Source organism: Chenopodium album, chromosome 4, assembly GCF_948465745.1.
Source record: "Chenopodium album chromosome 4, dcCheAlbu1.1, whole genome shotgun sequence".
Lineage (NCBI taxonomy): Eukaryota > Viridiplantae > Streptophyta > Magnoliopsida > Caryophyllales > Amaranthaceae > Chenopodium > Chenopodium album.
Window position 1 is genome coordinate 1,363,913 of NC_137837.1, and position 25,831 is coordinate 1,389,743.

The window sequence follows — 25,831 nt, forward strand, 5'->3', positions numbered from 1 at the left end:
ATTTGTTGTGTGACTAGGAATCCACTACATACTTATATCGAAAGATATACATAAATGTATCGATCATGCCATCCACACTTCTATTTTTAAAAATTCGACTCAATTACTATAGTTATATACTTTTTATACATGTGTAAAGTTTATCTATCTTCACTTTGTCGGTTGATGAGAAATGTACGCTTTTGATTTAGGGCCTAATCTGATTGAATATTTTATGAGGAAAGAAAATTAGAACCTGAACTGAAAATAACCTGAAGAGAACAGACCCTAGATGATGCAAAATAATACACTACTACAGTATTAGAAAATCTCTCCAATTAATTTGAAACCAATACAATTGTACTATATACTAAAATCATTCTAATAAAAAAATGTCAGAAGTGGGGTTCGAACCCACGCCCTCGTAAGAGGACCAGAACTTGAGTCTGGCGCCTTAGACCACTCGGCCATCCTGACTTATTAATGCTATTATCATTAATTTAATTACGGATTTACATCAACCATGAAAGATAAACATCATGTGAACGTCTGTTAATTACAGATACAATTAACAAATCATGCAAATAAAATACTTCGTATATAATATGCTTTTTAAATATTTTTGGTATTATTTTATGGACTCGGTACAACCACTTTGATCCCTATGGTCCACCATGATTTTAATGGGCTTGGTGCACATTTGATCCAACTTCATTTTTATGAACCGGTTATAGTAGTAAGCCCAAATACATGGCCTACAGAGTATAGACCAATTTTTTTTTTTTTTTTTTGAGAAGGTAAGAAGAAATAAACATTAGGAAATAGGAAGCCCACCTCATAAGGGGAATTCTAATGTAAAAATGTAAGATTTTCACCACTAGAACGCGGGATCTATAACTAAGTACAGACCGTAGTTGGTTAATAGCAAAACACTACAATCCCTAATATAACCAAGTTATGATCACCTTAATCAATCTAGCTTATTTACGACTATATTATTACTGTACTATTACCATGTAAGTTGTAAAGTCTGTACACTTTTTTTTCCTTCATGAAACTACTAGTTTGAATCTGAAGCATGCAATAGCAAAAGACGTATGAAAACATTTGGAAACTACTCGTAGTAGCACAAGATCATCAATCCAGAAATATAAAATATACACAAACTCGAATAATTTCATTATTTCTTATACAAACAAGTACACGGTACAACAATTGAGGACATTTATTACATATAATCTTAACATCCAAGCATTAGTAAATGAGTAAACAAATCGAGGAACGAACTAAACAACACAGCTTATTTTTTCATAATTTTTAAATAAAGTATAAAATTCACGGTATGTACTTGTAGGAGTACATGAAAAAGTGAGTATATGGGCAATTTTAATTAGTAAGGAGGAGACTTGTAGTCGTAGGATGGAGGCTTGTACGAAGGGGACTTGTAGGAGTGCTTGGGTGAGTGGTGATAATAGTGTGGTTCAGGAGACTTATAATAGGATGGAGAATAGTAATACGGAGGAGACTTGTAGGGTTCGTAGGACTTGTAAGGTTTAGGAGACTTGTAGGAGTACGAAGGGGACTTGTAGGGTTCGTGGGACTTGTAAGGTTCAGGGGACTTGTAGGAGTACGAAGGGGACTTGTAGGGTTCGTGGGACTTGTAAGGTTCAGGAGACTTGTAGTAGTACGAAGGGGACTTATAGGGTTCGTGGGACTTGTAAGGTTCAGGAGACTTGTAGTAGTACGAAGGGGACTTATAGGGTTCGTGGGACCTGTAAGGTTTAGGAGACTTGTAGGAGTACGAAGGGGACTTGTACGCCTTGTAGGGTGGTGACTCATGATAGTATGGTTCAGGGGACTTGTAATAATCATAGTGTGGTGGAGACTTGTACTCGTATGGAGATCGATCTTTGTAGTTGTCGTATGACCCTGCAGCTACATTAGTGAGCAATGGAAGTAGTGTAAAGGCGCAGGCAAAAATAATAAGCCCGGAAGTAGCCATTATTGTATGTGTTGTGTGCAGGCTATTTGTGAATGTTGCTTCTAACTTGGAAGATATATGCCTCATTTATATAGGTAACATATCGTACGATTTGGTGAAGGGTTTGTACTTTGTAACATTTGTTAGTTGGATTTTCGTTGAAGATTTCAACCTTCAAACACATATATTATATCATAGCTGATCACATACACCCCCTTAATTTCAAATTTAAGATTGGTTTGTTAAGTCATCTTATATTTATTTGTCCGTTCACGTTACACACGAATACATGTCTAACAAAGATGACATTAATTTCACCTTATCTTTATTTGCTCTTTTACTATGTCAAAACTACATTAACTAATCAGACAAATTACAACATCTAGAATCGGTCTACGTAAATGTACATCATGATCATGACCCTTAGCCTAAAACATAAAAATTCTTTTTTTTTTTTTTTTTTTTTTTTTTTTTTTTTTTTTTTAAGTAGAAATGGTCTGTTACACCCTTAGGGCTGGAAATCGTACCTTGATTATTCATTACAAGTACATAGTGTTTGACTTTGCTCCTACCAATTCTGAGATCAGTAGATTTATTTAGCTTATTATGTATGTAAAGGTTATTTGACTTTGTTTTTCTGAAAATTGGATTCATTAGCTTGAAATTTATTATGTGAGCTGATTAAAAAATGATCCATAAATTCAATATGCTATACTATGATCATGTATAAGCTAAAGTTGCAATTCATATAAGTTTGGTTCATTTATTAGCTCGAAGTTTATAGTCATTTATAACTAATTTTTCGACATTGGCTAATTATTATTTTTTATTTACTTATGTGTTATGTCCATCTGTTATAAATTCTTTTTCCCCTTCTCTTTTTACTTATGTAAAGCAAATTATAGTTCAGCTCATAACTAAATGTGTTGAAGAATAGACCTTCCTAGTTTCACGACATACTCCTATTGTCATATAGTTTTGGGATCCTTTGAACTTGTGAAGTGAACTCTCTCTCTTGATTTGCGGATACGGTCTAGACCCGTATTAACAGAATGCCTTTAATCAATATGCACTTTCAAATACTTAAATACTAGTATATATCTTGACGAATTCTTACAGATAAATTTGGTCAATTATAGATGACATCAGGAACGTGAAAATCGAATTAAAATTAGAAGGTTTTGGAGTTGTTAAAATTGGATCTCACCATATTTGAAATTATGTGATTAGTTTTATGTTTGACCGTTGACTTTATGAATCTAACTCAAGCAAACTTGAGCTTTTACAATAATTCATGATTTTCAACATTTTAATTCAGCTCTAGCATTTTTTGAGCCGAATTCATATTTGAGCATCAATATTCAAGTTCATAAATTCATGAATTCGAGTCATATTCTTAAATTCAATATTCAAGCTCATAAGAGTTCGTACAACGAGTTGATGCAAGTATATATGCAACATTAACAAAATATGCTTGGTTATTAAGTGGACCTGTATATGTTACTCAAACTTAGGTACTCGATCATATTCAAGTGTGCACACTCAGCTAATTTGTGAAAAAGTCTAACGGACTTAAAAGTGGTAGGGGAATCGAGTTTGAACCTCAGATGAATTCGTCTTTCTTTATTATTACCACCGTATATATAATAGCATAAGAAGAATGATAGAGACGTGGCTCACAAAACATTTAAAAGAGAGAAACAGGATGTAGAGTGGCATGAGATTGAATAATAAATATGCAGTAATTTTTACTATCATATAGTAGAGCCACACAATAAACATAAATTCCGAAATCATAATTTGCAATCCTATTTAATTTATTATAGAATCACCACATCAATACCTTCTCGAATTCGCTTTGCAAGTAGTTGTATTTGTTTTCTCCAAAGGTTGATATTTTCAGTCATAATAACATTTGCACAGTCCACATGTATGTGTGTATTTTCATCCATTTGGGAATGATGAATATTAAAAATTAACTTGTTAAGATTGGAAGCATGCTCGGCCAGAAAAGATGCTAGATTCACCTCTGATTCAGTTCCTGAAAAACGAGCAAACTCTACAGCAGCAAGGTGCTTATGGGCACGTATTCTTTCAATTTGAACATCACTTTGTACAAACTTTGCCGCCCTCTTTCCAGGCGATCTTGATAGTCCAGGAGTGGGAAAAACCTACAAACCAACATCAAATGATAGATAGACCAACCATCATTAAATCACATCTTAACTAAGCATTTATTAAATTTGTAAGGTCAAAACAAAAATTTTACCTTCAACTTTAAGGTGTGCAACACAGGGCAGGCCTCAATGAAAGGGATCAAAGCAAGAAGGTCGTCTTTTCCATCTTTTAAAAGCGTAACATACATCTCCAATTGCTTAACATTAGGAAAACTCGGAAACTTAGTTGGAAGAGATTTTTTCTGCATACAACATTAGAACAACCCAAATCCAGTTGAAGGTTAAATATACAAGACATTAATACTATACAATAAACAAGTAATTGATTTCGACACATAATAATTAAAATAGTTAAGCTTCGGATGACTAACCTTTAGAGACCAGGAAAGAGAGAGTTGCTCAAGTTGATTAGAAAAGTTTGAAAAGACGTTGAATTTGCGATCGTGGTACCAATATCCACCCTCAAAGGTTACATTTACAAGTGCCGGAACACTAGTATACTGTATTTTTGTATCAACACCCATGAATTTAAACCAAGTAAGATTTGGAGCTGAAATCTGAATTGATTTAATGTTGTCGCAGTCATATAACTCTAAGTGCTTCAGCTTAGAGGAGGAAACAACAACTTGTGTTTTAGGTAAAATCCCTACCGATCCACACAAGTAAAATATACAATTATTGACGGTTAGACGATCAAGATTGAGACAATTCGACAAAACATGTTCAACCACATCTCCCTCGACTACTAATGTTTCCAAGTGAATAGTTTTGAGGGTAGTAATTCGATTATTGGAGAGAAAATCCTGTCGAAGTATGTAACCATTGGTCTCCATACAGAGGCCAATACTAGTTGAGAAGTTCAACTCCAAGTTGCGTACATTTTTGGTCAGGGCCATAGCTATCCACTTATCAATATCAGCAGTATGTGATTCATAAAGAGGAAAATGAATTCTGAAGGTGCTCAAATACGAGGCACGATTCACATTCACAACTTGATTAACCCATTTAATAAGATATTTATCATAATGACCTAGATCGGTCCAACCCCAGTGTGGGTCGATCAAGTAAAAATCAGGGTGTTCGAAATCAAGATGAGCTAAGTAAGTCCAAACATATCTCCACCTTTTGGAAACAAGGCTAGTTGTCACTGCTGATTTCATATCCACAAAAGATAACAAGTGCAACAATATATCATTAAGCAAATCACTAATTCTATCCACATTGTTATTATTATTTTTGCTTCTCCTTCTCTTTGGAATAAGGTTGAAGATGTCTTTTGAGCTAATAATAGTCTTATTATTATAGTCCTTCAAATTCCTCGAACCACAATTTAAAGCTCTGTTAATGATCGAATCCATAGTCGAATACAACTGCCTCCTTAATGAATAACATAAAAACTAGTTAGTACTAGAGCCGGAATTATAGATTATTGTTTGATACTTAATCGTTTAACCAGTATTATACATTAAACTAGTTTGTATGCTTCCACACAAGTAAAATTCACACAATTCTCGCAAGTAATCTAGTTAGCATTAGTAGTCGTGGGAGATATTAGGTACAAATTAACATAAAAACTAGTTAGTACTAGAGGGCGTATTAATTAGGTACAAATATTGCATACAGATTGATAATTATAAACAATTTTTATTTTAATTTAATATCAGAATGTATATAGTATTAGTATATAGTTCAATAGTCTAAGAACCCTAAATTAACGAACCAGAGGATTTGATTAAATTAAAGAAAGATTTAATTAAATTAAAGGTAGTGTGAAAGTAAACTCTAGATTATACATATTCCAATGATTAAAAAAAAAATGCATACCTCAATGTAGCGTGAAAAAATCGATCTGAAATTGCTAGGCAAGGCAAGGCAAGGCAAAAGCTTGAAGGCTATATATTCTTATTGAGCATCCAAAATATTAACTTAAAGAAAATAATATTACTCGTATCTTTCTGTTTGTTTGAAGGAAATAATATTATATAAGGAAACAATCCTAGTTTAATTTTATATGCCCATAAAATATACAAGGAAACAATCCTAGTTTAATTTTATATGCCGATAAAAAATATACACAAATAATAATCTACTTAGGATTTAAATTATTTTTTTTTAAAAAAACTTATCAAATTAAAAATTTTACCCTACTATTTGATGACTGTACAATATGTACTCGTACCGTACAAATTAAAGTAATTATTTTGACTAACAAAAATAAGTGCATGCTATTCAAAATCAAGTCAATCAAACACAATTAAAAATCGACTCAAAATGTTAACGTGTCAAGTCTAACTACCCTAACACGAACTCAAATACACGGAGTAATTAATAAATGTGGATTTCTCACAAGGCAAATAAAAAGAGAAGGCATATATATACACTTTGAGGGTGAGAGATAGCTCAAATGGTTAGAGCTCCCTCTCAATTCCGAGAGATTTTGAGATCAATTTATATAAAATTTATATATACATCACTTACTCAAACATGACAAATTATAAGCTACATGACTACTTAAAATTGACTTAGTCAACCACGGTAAAATTAACTTGATTAACTCTTGACTCGAAACTTTAACAAGTGAACTCGAGCTACTACATACATAACCATACACGATTCGACTAGTCGACTAGCATCATAAGCTCACCCCTAATTGCACACTCAGAGCATAATTATTATCCAAAAGCCCAAACTGACGTGGACAAAACAAAACTCCTGAAAATTTAAAAGACGCGCGCTCATTCTCTCTCTGTCTAAGTTGTTAGATATTTCAAAGTAATTTGGAGTAAATAAAAACAGAGTTCGTTACAATTTGTTATGCCTCCATATCTCTCTATAAATATTAAATATTCTACTTCATTCTCTCTCACCTTCAACTTCTCTCTCTAAAATCAACTCAAATCCTCTCACTTCTCTCTCCAAAACCAGTTAATCAAAGTCGCTCAACTTCTCTCTCTAAAACCAGCAACTCAACTTCTCTCTCTAAAACCAGCAACTCAACTTCTCTCTCTAAAACCAGTTGATCAGCAATGGAGGAAAACAGACCAGAAAAGGTTGCGAAAACGGAGGAGAAGTCGACAGTTACTCAAGAAACAGTGAAGAAACAGGAAACCTCTGAAGAAAACGCTGTAATGGAGGATAAGAAGATAATCTCCGACGTAAAAGCTGAAATGGCGGTTGATAAGAAAACAGAGGATACTGATTCTTCTCAAGAAAAGAGGAAGATGATCTCTCAAGGAAAAGCTCCAATAGTGGAAGAGCAGATTATATACCTTGATTATGATGATTATGAAGATTTACTTGATGAATTTCTCGCGGAAAAACGTCCGAAAAAGGAGATGAATGTTGATGATCGTAAGTTTTCAAACGATTTTCTAAATTTCTTTTCCAGTTAGTCTAAATTGAATGAATAACCTAGTGATAGTTCTCGAGGATAACAGTAAATTCGTAATCGAAATCAATTGATGAAATTATGCTGTGTTAATTTTATGGTTCTTGATTACTTGATTTACGACTAAATTTTGTGTTGTGGTGTATTTCAGTATTTGTACTAGCTACATTTCTAATGCGGTATAATTATTTTACAGCATTATCGATTAAATTTTATCAAGATTAAATTATATTTGAGATGAGTTTTCTTGAGAAAATGGTTGATTTTATAATTCATCAGATCAATTGAAATGATCGACTATGAAGAATTCATATCCAAATTAATTTAACACAAATAATTTTGTACGTGTAAGCTTCGATTAATTGATGTTATCTTGAGAGCTAAGATCGAATTGAATAAATAACCTAGTGTTAGTTCTTGAGGCAAACAGAAAGTTCGTGGTCGAATTCAATTGATGAAATTATGTTGTGTGAATTTTATATTTTTTATGGTTTCGTGATTACTCGATTTTATTTTGTGTTGTGTTATATTTGTACTAGTTACATTTCTAATTTTCCGTCATTAGCGATTAATTGAGTCATACTTAAGAGTTTTCATGAGAAAATGGAGAGATTGATTAACGGTTGATGCTATTTTTCATCAATTAATTAATTAATTGACTATGAAGAAATCATATCGTACATAGTTTAATACAAAAAGAAAAATTATACGTGTAAGCTTCTATTAATGTAAGGTTTAAATCATATTGCAAACTATAACTATAGTTGTATATTTCTAAAGATTTTTTTTATAAAGAAATATGAAATTAAATGTCTTCATTTTTTTTTTTTTTTTTTTTTTTTTTTTTTTTTTTTTTTTTACAGAAAGTTGGACCGGTGCTGAAAAATTGTTTCAGAATATTGGAGCTGATACTGTTTATACTGCTTATACAGAAGCTTTCCAATCGAAGAACATTGAAAAACTCGATCGTGAGCTCAAACCACATGGAGAATACTCAGGGATTTTAGTGATGTTCAGCATGCAGAGCCACAAGAAGTATAAGAAGACAGATTTATATTTTTTGCTGAATCTTCTCAACAAATATGTGATAGAATCGGAGTTTGATGTCTTTGGTTTCAGTGCGAGCTATGATGTAACAGAGGAATATCAGCCAACCCTGCAACGCGGAATGTGGCATGTGATGTTCATTTTTGATCAGGCAGATGAGGTTCATAAACCAGCAGACATGGTTGCAAAGGCAATTGTAGGTGCTTATACAACAAGGATTTGGGGTGAAGAAGTTTTCTCTACTCTATACACCTTTTTGAGGTCTCGAAACGTGAGTAAACTGAGGGTTGCATTCGCCACAGTTACTGCCTTGGTAAAGCGTTATAAAGACGAAAGCAATCAGGAACTGTCCACAGTGATCCACAAAATCAAGGTCGTTGAAGCCATGTCCAAGATAAACGTACCTAAACTCCCTACAGGAGTCCAACAGCATGCCAGACGCTGTGCTGAAGAGCTTACAGATTTGCCAAATCCACCAGAGAGTGTGTCTGTGATTGCTGCTGATTCTGCTTCTGGTAAAGCAACTGAATTGGAGAAGCAGGTACAATGACTGCATTATTTTACTCGAAATCAAATCGTGGTTGAACGTGGAGACTTTAGCTGGGGATCATATATGGAAGAGTTACATATATACCTGTAGAGAAACCTTACCTTTGGTACAAGTTTTAGAGCTATGATCGTCTTTGTTACTTGATAACTGTCTATAGTATGTAGTAGAATAATGAGGCTAGCTAAAAGCTGTTGATAAGTGTCTTAGTAAGAGTTAGAGAGATGCATGGTATAGTATAAACTTGGACTATGTTAGCTGATTACTGTCTATATATAGTATGTACTAGAATAAGCCTGTTAACATTCTTTCTGTTATTGCTTAGTTGAGGTGCAATATCTTGAATTCATGGTATAAATAAAACTGATAGAAGTATATACTTTGTCGTAACAAAGTTTGCCTTGTTAACTGTATCTTTGTTCAACTGTAATGTTTCATTGCTGTATGGCCTGTATCTAATGAATGGTATACCACTTTGAGATCAGAGATTCAGGATTATGTCAGATTCTGATTATCGATCATGACTGTTGCATTCTCTACTGCTGATCAGTATCACTATCAGACAGCTATTTAGTTAAGCTAGTGCAGTGTTGCATGCATCAGCTGAGGAAGATGTAAAACGGCCAACCTCCGCCTAAAGATCCTAGAGAATGCGACCTTACATGAGCCAGCAATAACTAAATGTCAATGTGCTTCTAGCCTTCTATAAATAAATAAATGAACAAATAAATAATCAGTGTTAATTGAGGGTGTCTGTCAGATATGGTATCTAAATAAAAAAAGAGCTTAAAAGATTACATAGATTAAATTGTATAAATCTACATAGTTTTATATTCTTCCAACAGATTTGGGTACATGCCAAAAGCAACTAATTAAGTATATGATAAGAGTTATACATATATTTGCAAAATTCAATGCTGATCTTTACTTCAATAACAAAATTTTGCAGAATGAAAATGGAGTTTCGATTGCTAGCAAAGATAGAGGTCAGAATGTTAAATGGTCCCTGCCAAATAGGGGGAACAAGAAACTCAACACTGCTTGGAGCTTGAAGGGTTCTAACCTGATTGGTGGAGGTGGTGTTATTCGAAATGATGACGGGTCTTGGCTTGCAGGTTTCTCTATGAAGTTTCACTCTATTTCTCCTGAAGCTGCAGAGCTTCTTACAATAAGAGAGGGCCTGATTACTGCTAAGAAGTTTAATATCCGGCGTCTTGAGCTGGAAACTGATGTTGATGAATTGAAAACAATGATCCAATATCATGAAGATTACCTTAATCATGAGCTGGGCATGATTATCCAAGACATTGTGGATTTGCTTAAGAAAGATTGGATAGTTATCATTCTTCGAGCCAAAAGAGCTGCCAACGCTGTTGCTTACAATTTGGCTAAGTTTGGTTTACAGTTGACTGATGATGACATCAAGTTTCACTACTTCATTCCCCCTTGTGCTCGTGATGCCTTTGAAAGAGACTGCGAAAGGAACTGACCTGCTTTCGCTGCTGCCTTCGAGTGCTTGGGATGATAACCACACTTCAGACTTGTGCTTATCTTTATTTGTGTTTGCTGTTACTACTAGTTGTATGCAGACTAATGTAGTTTACCTTTGTTTAAGATAAACTTTAGCAAGGTTATCTTCCTTTCTACCTGCCTTGTATGTACTCATCATTCTTGAACTGATTATATGTCAATGTGCTTCTATAAATAAATAAATGAATGTATAAATAAATAAATAATCAGTGTTAACAAAAGGTCTGTCAGATATGGTATATAATTAAAATAGAGCTTAATAGATTACATAGACTATATGTATTAATCTACATATTTATATATATTCTTCCAACAGATTTGTGTACATGCCAAAAGCAGCTAATTGAGTACCATACACAGCTTATTAAGCGCTTAGATACTGAGTTTAGGACGGAATTTTGAATCAACAAATCTTGAGGTGATTTCATCAGTACAAGCCATGCGGATTCTCTCAGGTGTAGCAGGATTGTCCAGAGGAAACCACCCACTGTAGCCTGCTTCTGTTCTAGCGGCTGTGATTGCATCCTTGATAGCAAATAAGACAGCAGAAGCAAGGAAAAATGGAGGTTCGCCAACAGCTTTTGAGGAATGTATAGCTTTAACATTTGGAGATCCCTGCATATCAGCCAAAAGTAGCATGTTATAGAATATTTGAGACAGATTCTTATTTGTAGTGTCACACAGAAATACAACTTTAAACAAACAAGGAATATTAGCAATAATCATATGGGATCACTTTTACTTTGGCCATGTATATGCTTCTCATCTAGAGACAAAGTTTCATAACGATATAAAAAAGACAAATTTTTAACCATCAGCATCAAGCTCGAGCTTCCTTCTTACAGCCATGCCCTTCCGGAGTTTAGAGGCAGTGAGGCCCATACGGCCATACTACATTTACTACAGAGTATGTAATAACTGGAAAGGATTTATTGGCAGAATACTCAATCAACCAGATGGTTTTTTAGCCTACTACAGATCCAATTCTATAACTCACAAATTGGGATGTATATAGAAGCATCTAACACTATAACTGAAAACGACAGGTGTACAAACCTTCAAAAGAGAGACGCTGAATTTTGAGGGAACATCATTCAGGGATGGAATTTTATAATTTCCAGGTCCACATGTGTAAAGGAAGCCAGGAGGTATCCACTTATGAGCTGAATCTCCCCACTTGAGCTCCTCTAAAGCAACCCAACCCAGCCCCTGTACGAATGCCCCTTCAATCTGCAATAAACATGGATTGTACAAAAATGAATATGCAGGATATACATTCAGTAAAGTTCAGCATTGATTTTCTGTGATTAATGTGCGACTATCCTGAGCTCTACACAATCAAGCGACAAGAGTCAATAGTATCATGAAGACACGGACGGTAAAAACAAAACTAATAAACAACTGCAGTCAATCATATAACAACATTGCTCCTGACATTTGCCCCATTTAATTTTTTATTAAAACGAGGACAAGACTCACTACTTACTATTCTTCAAAGTAAATACAGAAGATAAAATATAAAGGTTTTAAGCAAAGACCAATTTTGAATAGGTTAAAACCAAACCAAACAATGCAACTTCTACCAATATTTCCAACCATTCTTCTATCTAATTCATTAAGCCCAAGCAGCTAAGATGGAGATTTCTGCAGTGGAAAGTACCTGACCAACATCAATGGCCGGATTGAGAGAATGTCCAAGATCAAGAAAGATGTTTGCAACTCTTGTATGGAAATCTCCAGTTAATGTGTCGATTTCAACCTCAGCAAAAGCAGCACCATACGTGAAATAACTGAAAGGTTTTCCCTTGCAAGTTTTCCAATCAAAGCCGATATCAGGAGTAGCATGGAAACCATGAGCAGATAGGTCTATTCTCTCCAAATAGCAAGCATGTGCCAACTGAAAGAAACAAAGTGGTCATCATTTCCTAGAGGAAAAGGAAATTTTTTTGGAAAATGTATGTTATTATCTAGACACACTACCTCAGCAAATGAAAAAAAGTTCTGTTTTGAAGCAATAGGCTCCATCCTTGCTTTTATTTGCTCACAAGCATCTAGAACTGCAGCACCATACATATCAGAGCTTGCTGATGCTGCAGTTGGTGATGAATTTGGAACCTGTTGGCCGCAAACAAAAACAGCATAATAGAAGTAAGTGCCTGTAGATTCTACAGTAAAATATTTATGTATGCGAATTTGAAATCTTCTGCTGCTTGTTACCTTGTCTGTACTAGTTTCGGATATGAATACAGAGCTAAGAGGAATGTCAAAAGCAGAAGCAGCAATTTGGGCTACTTTTGTATGTAAGCCTTGACCCATCTCAACACCACCATGAGTAACTAGTACAGTGCCGTCAGTATAAACTTGGACAAGGGCACCTGCCTGCATTCATTGCAATCAATACATAAGAACAGTGAAAAACAAGAGATGAAACACCTCTCCCTAGTCCCTACTCACTTTATAGACATGCCAATCTTTTTAAAAAAAATATCCTCTGTACATCTTAAATCACACTGCATGTTGACACATTATTGACCAATGTAAATCAAACCTCAAAAGTCTATAGGAGGCAATCTTTATTGAACGGAGGGAAGCTTGTCACCTTAACTTGCATGTGTATGGTAAATTGATAACATGTAGAGTCAACAATGATAGAAAATGCACACAGGAATGGATACTTTGCAGGCTCACATCAAGGATAAAAATGTAATGCATGATCTTTCTACCAAAGATTCAAATCCAATTTCACAGAACCTAATTCAAATAGAATAATAAATCATTGCCACATACAATTGACATTGGTATGAATTCAATACAACCAGATTAAAGCCTCAAAATTCATGGAAGTACCCAATATTGCACTTCCCACAAGAAAAATCATCATCATGCCTGGGTCTGATTAAGGTTAATGTAGACGACAGGAGCGAAAAAATAAATTGTGTTGACATTTTTTAAAAAAGGGACCTGGTCATGCCCACTAAGTGGAGGAGAGTTGAACCACTTATAAGCCTAACAGGGTTTCATCCCAAAACCAAGGAAGTATTAGCTTCTCAAGTAGTCAAGTATAAAAACTGTTAGGCAATTCACAATGTCTATTGCATTATAGGTTACCTGATTCATAAATTTGGTTGTAAATGAGATGCCAAATTTAGTGGGAATCATAGCAATTCCACGTTTTATCCATCGATTTTGAACATTAAACTCATCGGCCTCTGCACGTGCCTTTGGAAAGTTGCATGATGATTTGAGTTGATTCCACAGCTCACGCAATGTGAAATGCTCAAGAACTTGGCCATAATGCAATATTGATCCTTCACTTTGGAAGTTTATTTCCTAAGACAGCACAAATTTGAGAATTATTTAGAACTCAACAAGTATATTCACAAACAAAATGTTGATTTCATCAAAACTGATGATATTTTGTAAGCAAAGCCTCAGTGCCTCACACAATAAAAACATATACAGCAGTTAGTCTTACCCTGATCTCCTCTGGGCTCTTCTTGAGCTCCATGGCTATCCTCTGGATCCAATTTTCAGCAATAAGCATCCCTTGAGGGCCACCAAATCCACGGAACGCAGTGTTGCTTGGAAAATTAGTGAAGCAAACATTTCCATTAATCTGAACATTAGGTATCTCATAAACATTGTCCGAATGAAACATGGCACGTTCAAGGACAGGAAGAGAGAGATCATGTGAATTTCCAGCATTGTTATAAATCTCAAGGTCCAGAGCAAGAACCTTCCCCTCATTTGTAAATCCTACCTGCTCAGTGATATATTACATCAATTAAGTTAAAATGTTTAATATCAGGATCCGTGAAACAAATTCATAGAGAGGCTATCTTCATAAAGAACTGTCAATCTACACACACACACAAAACTGAGTGAGACAAGGATGCTAGGGTTTCAAAATCATCCATATTTGACTGAAAGCAAGACAACTTTTCACTTGAAATCAATTATATCACATACCAATGGCAGATGGTTGATTAACTGTGATGCAAACACACACACACACACACACACACACACATCATAATACCCCCCTTTATTGTGAAGTAAAATTTAGAGTTTGATCCCATAGATTTCTCATGGTGTTTCTCTCTATGGTTAGTGTAATATTGTCCCATACTGTAAAATTTCCACTTAATTTTTTGGTGTGCCTATCTTGTATCTTCTAGTACATTATGTTGTGGTCCAATACTTCCTTTATCTTAATGGCCCATTTGGTTATAGTTATAAACAATGGTAATGGGAATGGATTTGTATGTAAATTCAGAAAGAAAGTCAATGTTCATTCCCAAGATCACTCAAGATGACCCCCAAATCTTTTTATTTTTCTTCATAAATTTCCATTCCCACCTAATATCACTTCCCAAGTGGTAATGAATGGTAATGGTAATGGGATGAGATTGTAATCCCATGTAGGTTGTTTTCCAAACTAAATTACACTTAAAATTGATTTCCATTACTGCAATTTATTACCTGCTGCTAAATTGGCTGTAATAGTACATACTACATAACCCATACCATAGTCCTACCATTGCTATGCATAAGTTATGAGCACAAATCATTGCTATATTGGCATGAAGCAAAAATCAGCACCTAAAAACTTGATAATTTAATCATCATTGGAAAAGTATGGAGGTAATTTATTAATGCAATTTTTACAGGTTGGAAATATTCTTGATCACTAATCTGAGGTTCTGGTGACTACTACTTTGATCTTGAAATTTTAAAACACCATAATCCATTTAATTCCCTCCTCTTCTCCTTTCAGTACATTTCAAAAACCAAATTTAGAATTATCTTTGTTTATGCACAAACAGCGTAAAAGTTTGTTGGAGCTTTTCATTTGGAATGAAGATGCTGTTTGAGGGAATAATAATCTAACGTGTGAGGCTTTTTAAGGATTGTTTAAGTTTACAATATACTCCAAGTCTCCAACATGCATGTCAATCACAGCTTAACAAAATAATTGTATTAGCCAACTAGAGAAACTAAACTGTACCTTATACTTTCCAAGAAAGCTGTGACGCTGTCCAGTTATCATCATGTCTACATCTCGGTCTAAGGTGAGTTTTACATGACGATTTAATAGATAACATGGAACAGAAGCTGCAGCAGCAATAAAAGCTGATCTTGTCTCCTTGCCACCAAATCCACCACCAATTCTCTTCGTTTTGCAAACTACTTTTGACATAGGAAGACCGAGTACGTGACTGACATACTTCTGGTGCTTCTGAGGTGCCTGCAGAGGGATTATTATAATGCGAACTAATAAACAAAAAAATAAAGAAAAATTTCATGCAGAAGACATTTAAAAATTAAACATTTAAAATTTTATTCATAGGGCATATGTCATGTACCGACATGGCTAGGTATTAAACAGTAACTAATGGCAGAAAATTGCAGATTAAAGAAGGAATAATAAAAGCTAAATGTGAAATATTATAATTGATGAGATGAAATGACACACACTAACACACTAAACAAACTACTCGTAAGATAGATTATCAAGCTTTCGAGAGGCTTGATTCTCTCCCAATCGGTAACTTTAGGTTACCACTCTCCAAGTGACTTGAGGTCACAACTCTCAACAAGTTTCATCCAATTTTTTGCCTACCTATTTCCTTTCCTTCCCTCTCTATTTATACTAAGGACTATTAACCTAGTGAGCTAATATTAGTAGAATACCTATACTACCCTTCCTTAGGTTGATCTATTACAGCATAAGAGAAACTAGCAACTTAAGTATGATAGATACCTGAGTGGATGAGATCATATGGACCTCATTACCACTGTCCATGGTCCACACTAAACTGCTCATTGATTCCAAGTAGAAATGTTCCTGACCACCTACTTGTACTTCACCTTCTATGATCCTGTCGCACTCACCTGATTGAAAGCAGAGATCAACATCACCTTTCTTGAATTGCCTCTCTGAACCAGGATGAAAACTTCTAGATTTAATTGCATCTTCTATAGATAAAATAGGAGGCAGCTCTTCGTACTCCACATGCACGCTTCTTGCTGCTAGTTTTGCATTTTCATGGGTATCAGCAACAACTATGCCAATCACCTGTAAATTCACAGATACTAGTCAAAAGCTGCCTGAATAAGATTCAAAAGAGGTATCAAATTCTTTTGGATGAGCTAATAACCGATAAAATGAACTCAAAAATTCAGTAAGATTGGAGTTTACCTGGCCCACACAAGTTACCAATTCTGAAGCAAAGAGCTCCTCATCAGCAACCACGGGCCCAATAAAATTATCCCCAGGGACATCTTTGGCATAAAATATGCCTTCAAAGCCAGGTAAAGACTTTGCACCGGAATCATCAATTGAGACTATGCGGGCATGAGGCTTTCTACTCAGGATCAATGCAGCATGTAAACCATTAGGTGGCATTGCTATATCATCAGCATATTCTGCCTCGCCTGTTACCTAAAAAGAGTGACAGAATAATATGGTAAAAGCGCTAAGTATAATGTATAAAATCTATCTTGATAACATGATTGAATAAATAGGAATAACCATTTAAAATTACCAAGCACTTCACATTTAAAAATATATTACATTAATAATGCCAACTTCAGCCAATAACTTTATAATGAGCAACCAGTTGTAATAAAAAAAAAAATAAAAAAAAAAAGGTTTAGTGCATTAACCACAACCCTGATCCTTAACCACCCCTCCCCCCCCCCCCCCCCCACCCCCCCCAAGTCCCAACACACAAACCCACACACCAAAATAGAAATATTTTAAAGCAAATAAATCTCTGCGAAGGGATATTCCCAAAATATTGTTGCACACCTGAAGTGTTGCAGATAGATGCATCTCGGGAGATCCTACAGCTGTCCCATGTTTGACAATCTCATAGTCCTGACTCCCAATCACAGGTGGCTTATGGGATGGCTGTATTGCTGACAAATATGATGGAGGTACACTCTCTGTCAAAGTTGTCTTTACATCTAATTCTCGAGATACCCACAAAAAATATTTGAAGAAAAAACTTAACGTCAAAGATTTTCTGAACTCCACCATCCCACCTGGTGCATCTTCCTTAAGTAACACATCCTCCTCCAAGACTTTTAAGGCTCCATCTAGCAACTCCTTGTTCCAACTCTTTCCTATGAGAAAATCTTTTGTTTTTGCCGCAAAAAAAGAAACAGCAGCAACCCCTCCATATACAATTGATGCATCTGAAACAAGCCATTCTTCGTTCTTCTTCTCAAGGTGAACACGCATCCCAGCATTAACTAATGCAATATCATCATCTTTACGATGAGCTTGCTTAAACTCTTTCACAAACTCAAAAGGCCTTGTCCATGGTAAATGTATTGATAGTAAAATCTCATCACTTGACAAATCAATCTTACGATACCCCAAGAAAAAGTTCTCTGCCAAAATTGTTCTAATGTTTCCCTTGCTATTGATAATGTGAAACTTTGCTCCGGTAGCCATCCAAAGAGGATTCAAATCTGATATTGGACTAGCAGTGCATATATTGCCACCAACAGATGCAACATTTCTTATCTGAGTTCCAGCAAACCATTTTATTTGCTCAATAAAAGCATTACAAGATGATACTTCATGAGCAGCACGGTCTAAAGAAACTCTTCTAAGAACACTCAGAAGCTCAGACAGTTTCACAGCAGCCCCTATCTCCAATCCGTTATCTTTCACATGTAAGATGTTTAACTCAGGCACCTGTGCAACTGACACAAGAACTTTATACTGCAACCACTTCAGCCTCATTTCGATTCCAACCTCAGTGTTACCATTTACCAACTTTGCCTCTGGATATTTGGCTTTTAACTCTAGAACATGTTGAAGTGACACAGGTCGATACCACTTAAGCCCACCAAAACCACTCAAGCTTAAAAAGGTAGATTTCCTTAGCAATAGCTCAGGTGGAAAAATAAGCTCTCTATCATTGTATTTGCTACCATCAATATCACTATAAGAAAGTTGTTTGTAACTTTTATTGCATGCCCCGCTTTCCTTCATATTATCAGAGTTGCAATCAGATTTCAATCCACAAGAGCAGGGTTTACCAGTAGATGGACATATGAACTCATTGCCTTGACGATCTGCCAAGGTAGCACCAGTGTATATCATGTCATCGGTTTTAGCAAAAACTCTGAAGGCATCAATAATTGGCCTATAACCTGTGCAACGGCACAAATTCCCTGCCAAACTTTCTTCAAGTTGCTGCTCAGTTGGAGGAGTTTGACAGGATCTTAATAAAGCATACATGGACATGACAAATCCAGGAGTACAAAATCCACACTGGGAGCCATGTGAGCTTGCCAATGATTCCTGCAAAGATGACATATAATAAATAACAGAAATGTTGCAAAACAGTTCCTTTTCCTCATTAAAATTAGTCAGGAAAGTGCTATCCTGTCAACGAAGGAATTTTAGATAAACAAAAGCCGAAAAATTAACACTAAGGGCCTGTTTGTTCACCTAATTTTCACTTTCTTCAGGAAAGTTCAAATGATATAAGTTTTGGATAAATAAGTTCCAATAAGATTTGATAAGGGTTAATAAGGGCTGCCCAAGTTCAATTTACGACTAAATTAAGTTCTAATAATGTCAAATAAGTTTTGACAAGTTCAAATAAGTAAAAATCAGGTTAATAGAACAAACACTAAAATTTTATAGACCCATGCGGAGTTTATTTGTAAGTATGGACCAATAACGCTAGAGGGCATAACTTTGGATTTCCCCTGCCTTGCCTATTTCTCATAATCACCAACCAGAAATATATTCATGTACAGAGTAAATTCTCAATAAGAAAAAGAACAACACCCGGTTAAAATTTGGTTTTCGTTTTAGAAACATTCGTCTATCTTTACCAAAATTTAAATTTGGGATGGGGGAGTAGTCTATCAGGCAAATCAACTCCGCATCTTCTTTATCTAATATAGAATAGGATAGGAAGTTAGCTGTGAGTAAGGATATGCTAAATCCTTCATTTTTAAGTATCCTTTCCTCAAGTTTGTTTGATGGAGAACTTGCAAAACAACTCAGCATCTGAAAAGCTCTGGGTTACTTATAAATTATAATGATGTATGCAGTACGCACCTATTTAGATGAAATCATATAAAATGGAAAGAATTGAACCTGCACGGGATGCAAGCCAAGTTTACGATTTCCAATGCCTTCCACTGTGATTACATGCATTCCTTCTACAGAGTACAGTGGGGCCAAACATGCATTAACTGCATGGTGCCTGTTAGAGGAAAAAAATAAGAAATTGAAACAATCTCTTTAATTTGGTTTGTCAACCATTATAGATGCGACGATTATGAAAAAAAGATGCTCGACCCATATGGAATGATGTCATAATCCTGCTAGAACAAAGTGCAGCTATGCCAAATATCAAACAGACGTAACTACTATCAGAATGGCTTTATATGATTCAATGCTCCCTACATTCACTCATAGCCCTAAAAAATAACAGCTGCTTTTGGCACCATAATATTAGTTTGCCATTTTTAATATTATTCAGTAGACATATGTGAGCATAGTAAACAGATGACAGGGACAGTATCCACTTAAGTTTCTTATAATTAATTTACGTTAGGAGCAAACAAGCAGATAATTTTGTTTTGCAGAGACTCACACACATTTCTTGTGCAGCTGATCAAAGTAGGAGACCATAACCGTACAAGCACCACAACCTCCTTCACCACAGCCTAATTTTGTCCCAGTTAGGCCAAGATCTGCACCAAAAGCATTGATCACAACATCATTAATCCACAACAAATCAAATAGCAACAGAAAAATAATACTACATAATACTTAAAGCCAAATCACAAGATTGGTAAATAAAGAAATTAAAAAATCCCTCAGCCACTTTGAAGGTGTTAGTGCATGACTGTATGAAATTGAACAGCAGAGATCCTTTGGGCCTATTTTGTCATCGGATATAGGTAATCCTCCTTATTTCATCTTGGTTTTCCCAGCTCCTTTCTCTTTCTCTTCCCTTGATTCACCTCTCCCTCACACAGTCTCTTTCCCTGCTTCTCCTCCCCTTTCCACTGCCATAGGAGATAAGAAAAACAGATTGCTCCCTATCTAAGGCTCTAAGCTTGATTACAGTTGCATTCTCAATGCATCAAACTATGCATAACAAATTACTAGATAGGCTTACAGTTGCCCACCCTATCTTTGTTTTCTTCATTGTATGATAAGGGGGTGAAGGAAAAAATTCATACGGATGAGAAAGAAACTCAACATAGTAGATGGATATATTGTCAACTTTCCATGAAGTAATCAGAGTATAATATTCATTTGCACAATATATCGAGTGCCAAAATATGTCCATCTCTTCACTAGGGTATTGGGGTGGTAGCTTGCTTAAAAAAAATGGTTGGTATTTGATACATTAGAGAAAGTCCTACGATGCAAAATGAAACCGAGTAAATTGCAAGACAAGAATCGTAACCAGAAAATTGCAATAAACCAATTACTCTATATTGCCTTCATGTCATAAACTCATATTTATTCCCCAACAAACCTCACTTTCAGGGTAGTTTACTTTATTCAATTGAAGCTCCTAATCTATGTGATCAAAAAGTTTCACTAAAGAAAATGGATGGATTTTTGGGCTCATAATTGATCAGATAGATCTTTTTTTTTTTTAAAAAAAAAAAAAAGAAAAAAGAAAAAAAAGAAGCATAATTTTATTGGATTATCCCTCTTTAGAGAAAAAGGGAAAAACTAAATTTCTTTTGGCTAAAAGGGTAAAGTTGATTCTTTTTTCTTAATCATTTTCTCCAACACACCTCAATCAAAACCTTCTAAAGCAAAACCACTTTAATTTCATTACATGATACAGTTAAAGTTAACATAATTCTACCATTATCATCTACTCCTTTCAAATTTGAGGATAACTTGATCAAAATTCAACTTCAAAACCCGAAACCGACACAAATTTTTGAAACCAGGGAGTAAGGGCCTATGATTTAGCTAAATTCCTTAATTTTACTGTAACAGTCATACAATTCTATGATTTCCATAAAAATTCATCAAAAGTCAAACATCATTGCTCAATAACAAAGCACCGTAACAACTAACAACAGCATAACTCATGATCATAAACTTTACAAAATACAGAATTTAATACAATCTTCAATTTAATATATTCAAAATATACAATTAAAATAACAAATTAAAAACAAAATTAGAGAATAAAAATTAGTATTATCATACCTCTGAGATACTCAAGAAGAGTCAAGTGAGCTAAACCATCAGAAAGAACTTTACGAACACCATTGATGTAAAGTATAGCTTCATATGATTCTTTTTCTTCGATTATTCCAACTTTTTCTTCACTCATCAAAGATCCCATCTTTTTTTCTTTTAGAATATCACTATGAATATTCTCCAAAATTAAATCAAATCTCCAAATTAAAAAGAAATAAATTAAATTTAGAAAGAAATAGACAAAAATTGGATGAACAAAGAGTAAGTGAATTGAGAATTTCTAGTATAGTTTCGACCAAATAAAAAGAAAGTGATGAAATTTGATGAGATCGGATGTTTGAAGAAAAAAAATTGAACACGGAATAAGTTAATTCATACTTCGTAAATCGTACTTTTGTTTTCTAATCTTAGTTTTTTTTTTTTTCTTTTTTTTTTTTAAACAAGAAACAACTCTTACCTAATATGTTTGTTTGTACTTGTGGATAAATAGTGGGATAGGTCCACCAAAAAAAAAAAAAAATAAATAAATAAAATAAAAAGGGGGTTTTTAAATATCGCCCTCGATTTTCTAAGTAACGCCCGCAAAATGAAATTAAATTACGTATTTAACCTTATTATAACGATTATAAAAATAATTAATTTTACCTTAATTTCATACTTTTACTGGACACAAAATTTTTTACCGCTCTCTCTAGTGGTGAACGGCCACCGACCTTCATCGGACAACCACCCCAACCACCGTGAAATCAAACAAATTTTATAAATTTTGCAAAATCAATTTCGTTAGATCTTATGGACAACAACGAAATACCAGAAACACAACCTTTGACGCTTGCCGAAGGCTCGTCGAACCGATCAGAATTGGTACGTTGCGTTAATTTTTTTAAAAAAATCGAAACCCAGAAAACGCCTAGGATTTTCGAATGACCTAGGCTGAAACGCCTAGTTTTTTCGAATATCCTAGGATGTTTCGAAAAAACTAGGCGTTTTAGCCTAGGTCATTCGAAAATCCTAGGCGTTTCCTGGGTTTCGATTTTTTTTTTTTTTTTTTAATTTTTTATTTCACGTATTGGTTGATTGTCATTGGATTTTATACTTTTGAAATTATTATTGTTATTAAAATTAGTTATTATTATTATTATTATTGTTATTGTTATTATTATTGTTATTGTCATTATTATGGTTGAAAGTTTTTTTTATAATTAGTTGTATTGTTATTGTTGTTATTACTAATAGTCGTCTTCTTTGGTTCTAACTTTTATTAATATTTATATAGGATTCTGAGTCCGAGGATGGTGACGGTGTGGACTATAGTGGACATTTTTTGACAAACGAAGTGTTTCCGAGTTTTGAGGATGCTGTTTTATGGGCACAAAATGTTTGTCGACCGCTCGGATTTATGTTAGTGAAGGCTTCTTACAAGACCGATCGGAGTGGTCGACCGTATCGATATGTGAGTTGTGATCGTGGAAAAAAGGGCATGATAAGAGACATGATGAACGCGATACGCAAAGACACCAAAAGCAAGGCAAACAATTGTCCCTTCAAACTCAAGGTTGAGTATGTCAGAGTAGTAAATGGTTGGAAGCTTAGTTGCTTGAACGGAACTCACAATCATTCTTTGGTTGTTTATCCCGAGTGACATCGACAAATTAGTGGTCTTAGTATTGCTGCTAAGCAGGTAGTGCGTGACATGACTCAGGCACAGGTGCCACCTCGACATATCATGAGAACTCTTGTAGAAAAGTTTCCCGGAGACCATCCTAACATCAGGCATGTCTACAACTGCAGAAGTAAAATAAGAATGGAGCAATTTGAAGGAAGAAAAGTAGTTCACCAGGTGCTTCATTTGGCCAGACAGAGCAAATACCTCACTTGGGTTTTTACTGATTCCAACAATGTGTTGCAACATGCTTTCATGGCACACCCGATCATGACAAATTTGCTTCGCACATACCCGTACGTGATAGGTATGGATTCCACTTACAAGACGAATCGATATGGCATGCCATTCTTTGAGATTGTTGGGGTTACACCGACTAATCAAAACTTTCTTGTTGCATACGCATTCATGAGGTCAGAGTCTCAGGAAAGTTATCGGTGGGTGCTTGAGTGCTTGAGGTTGTTGATCGGTTATCATAGAGAGCCATCGGTACTACTGACAGATAGGGAGCTTGGCCTTTGTGCAGCGTTGAAGAGCGTGTTTCCAAACACAAGACACATGTTGTGTGTGTGGCATATTAACAAAGATGTTGAGGCGAAGGTTACTTCCATGTTTGAAAAAAAAAAGGAGATTGGTGCCAAGTTCAAAAATGGGAGGTGGAGGCTTGTGATTAATGCTACATCTGAAGAGGCATATAACAGAGAACTTGCAGTGCTGAAAACCAAGTGGAGTCGATGGCCGAAAGTGATTGAATATGTTATGGACACTTGGCTCGTACACAAGGAGAAGTTTGTATTGTTTTGGACAAACCAGGTACTACACTTTGGCAATGTTAACAACTGCAGGGTTGAGAGCCAGCATTCAGCATTGAAGTGTTGGATTGACAGTTCAACAGGCTCTTTGGACACGGTTTGGGCTCAAGTGCACTGCTCGATTGAGAACAAGATCATAGCCATTCGTAATGGATTGGAGGCATGTAGAACAAGTCATGGTCAGAAGTACAAGCATAAGCCTTTACATCAGCTGAACGGAAAGGTATCCCACTATTGTCTGTCTATTCTTCTCGGTGAGACAAACAGAATGCGAGGGTTGAGTACGGATATTCATCGACGCTGTGGGTGTGCTCTACGTACTACCCACGGCTTACCTTGTGCGTGCCAAATATATGACTCGATTGCTGCAGGGAAGGGGTTGTATTCTAAGAATATTCATCCATTTTGGAGGACCCTTGTCATTGGAGATGGTGTCGACATTCCTAATATAGTTGATGAAAATGATGAGGATCGAGCTCATTTCCGCACCCTTGTTGATCAGATTATTGCCAGTGATCCTGTGATGCTTAGGCACATGTCACGAGTTATTGAGGGTGAGATGGATCCTAACTACGATGACCTTCAGGAGCCTAGAGTCAACCCCCGTGTAAGGGGACGACCACCCGAGAATCGTAATAGGCGGGATCCTTCATTTTTTGAGCATGTTGAACGTAGTGGGCGAGAGAATCGATCTAGAAGTAGACCGCCCCCATCTAATACAGGTGATCATCGATTTAAATAATATGTTTATTCATCCTAAATTTTAATTTAACTATATGTCATATTATGTTTTTAATTTTGTAGGTACTGGGTTCGACATGCGCCAATGCAGATACAGCTACGCTATTCCCAACATCATTTGGCCTTACGTCGTAGGTGTTAAGGATGTAATTGGTGATGGGAACTGCGGATTTCGTTGCGTAGCAGATTTATTGTACGGAACTCAGGAGGAGTGGCGATTGGTTCGGCATCAAATGGCAAATGAGGTTGGTTCTCACCCTTGGCTGTACAGCATGATTTACTACGACATATGGGGCCAAGGGGTTGGTTCAGGACTGCAAAGGGAGATAGACCGGATTAGATGGGATGGTGATGCGTGTGGAGAGGAGCACTGGATGGTAGCACAACAAGATTTTTTTGCTATTGCCACATTATGGAATGTGGTGGTGATTTGTTATGGAGTAGGAAATAGACCGTCGAGCTACTATCCATCTACTACTGTTTTGCCGTTGAACAATCGTGGACCTTTAGATAGGCCTTCTGGGGAGTTTGTGATTGGAACTGTTGGTGGATCGCATTTCATTCGGTTGCATATGGAACATGACCACCCACTACCTCCAATTTCACCAATGTGGTTTAACGCTCGACAGACAAGTGTAAACGGGTGGGAGAGAAGGTACGATAGAAGGCTTCAATTGTGGCAGACATTAATCAACTCTTGAGTACCGTTGAGTATTGTTGTGGATTTTGATTCAACTTTATTTTA

At 35.6% G+C, this 25,831-nt stretch overlaps 3 protein-coding genes and 1 non-coding gene across 5 annotated transcripts; 1 reads left to right on the forward strand and 3 right to left on the reverse strand.

Annotated features, from left to right (window-relative positions):
* Positions 1-372: 372 nt before the first annotated feature.
* Positions 373-456, reverse strand: TRNAL-CAA (transfer RNA leucine (anticodon CAA)). Its single transcript has one exon. It is a non-coding gene; the product is annotated as a tRNA-Leu (tRNA).
* Positions 457-3,780: 3,324 nt separating this feature from the next.
* Positions 3,781-5,495, reverse strand: LOC145626209 (putative F-box/FBD/LRR-repeat protein At4g13965). Its single transcript, XM_081678637.1, has 3 exons — positions 4,509-5,495; positions 4,230-4,379; positions 3,781-4,131 (listed from the first exon to the last, which is right to left on the reverse strand). The coding sequence occupies exons 1-3, from the start codon at positions 5,493-5,495 to the stop codon at positions 3,781-3,783; spliced, it is 1,488 nt and encodes a 495-aa protein (XP_081534763.1).
* A 5,320-nt stretch (positions 5,496-10,815) lies between these two features.
* On the reverse strand, positions 10,816-22,283 carry LOC145628432 (xanthine dehydrogenase 1-like). Of its 2 annotated transcripts, XM_081680727.1 has the most exons (14): positions 21,877-22,283; positions 20,285-20,384; positions 19,783-19,891; positions 17,464-18,972; positions 16,852-17,094; positions 16,414-16,728; positions 15,658-15,897; positions 14,125-14,409; positions 13,758-13,979; positions 12,867-13,028; positions 12,630-12,764; positions 12,310-12,546; positions 11,706-11,879; positions 10,816-11,264 (listed from the first exon to the last, which is right to left on the reverse strand). In XM_081680727.1, exons 1-14 carry the CDS (start codon positions 22,013-22,015, stop codon positions 11,022-11,024), a joined length of 4,113 nt encoding a protein of 1,370 aa, XP_081536853.1. In that variant the 5' UTR covers positions 22,016-22,283; the 3' UTR covers positions 10,816-11,021. The 2 variants fall into 2 exon arrangements, with proteins under 2 accessions (XP_081536853.1, XP_081536854.1); XM_081680728.1 differs by lacking the exon at positions 21,877-22,283 and having other exon boundaries at positions 20,289-20,369.
* A 1,280-nt stretch (positions 22,284-23,563) lies between these two features.
* LOC145626213 (uncharacterized) lies at positions 23,564-25,787 on the forward strand. Its single transcript, XM_081678644.1, has 2 exons — positions 23,564-25,067; positions 25,150-25,787. Exons 1-2 carry the CDS (start codon positions 23,564-23,566, stop codon positions 25,785-25,787), a joined length of 2,142 nt encoding a protein of 713 aa, XP_081534770.1.
* The last annotated feature ends 44 nt before the right edge of the window (positions 25,788-25,831 follow it).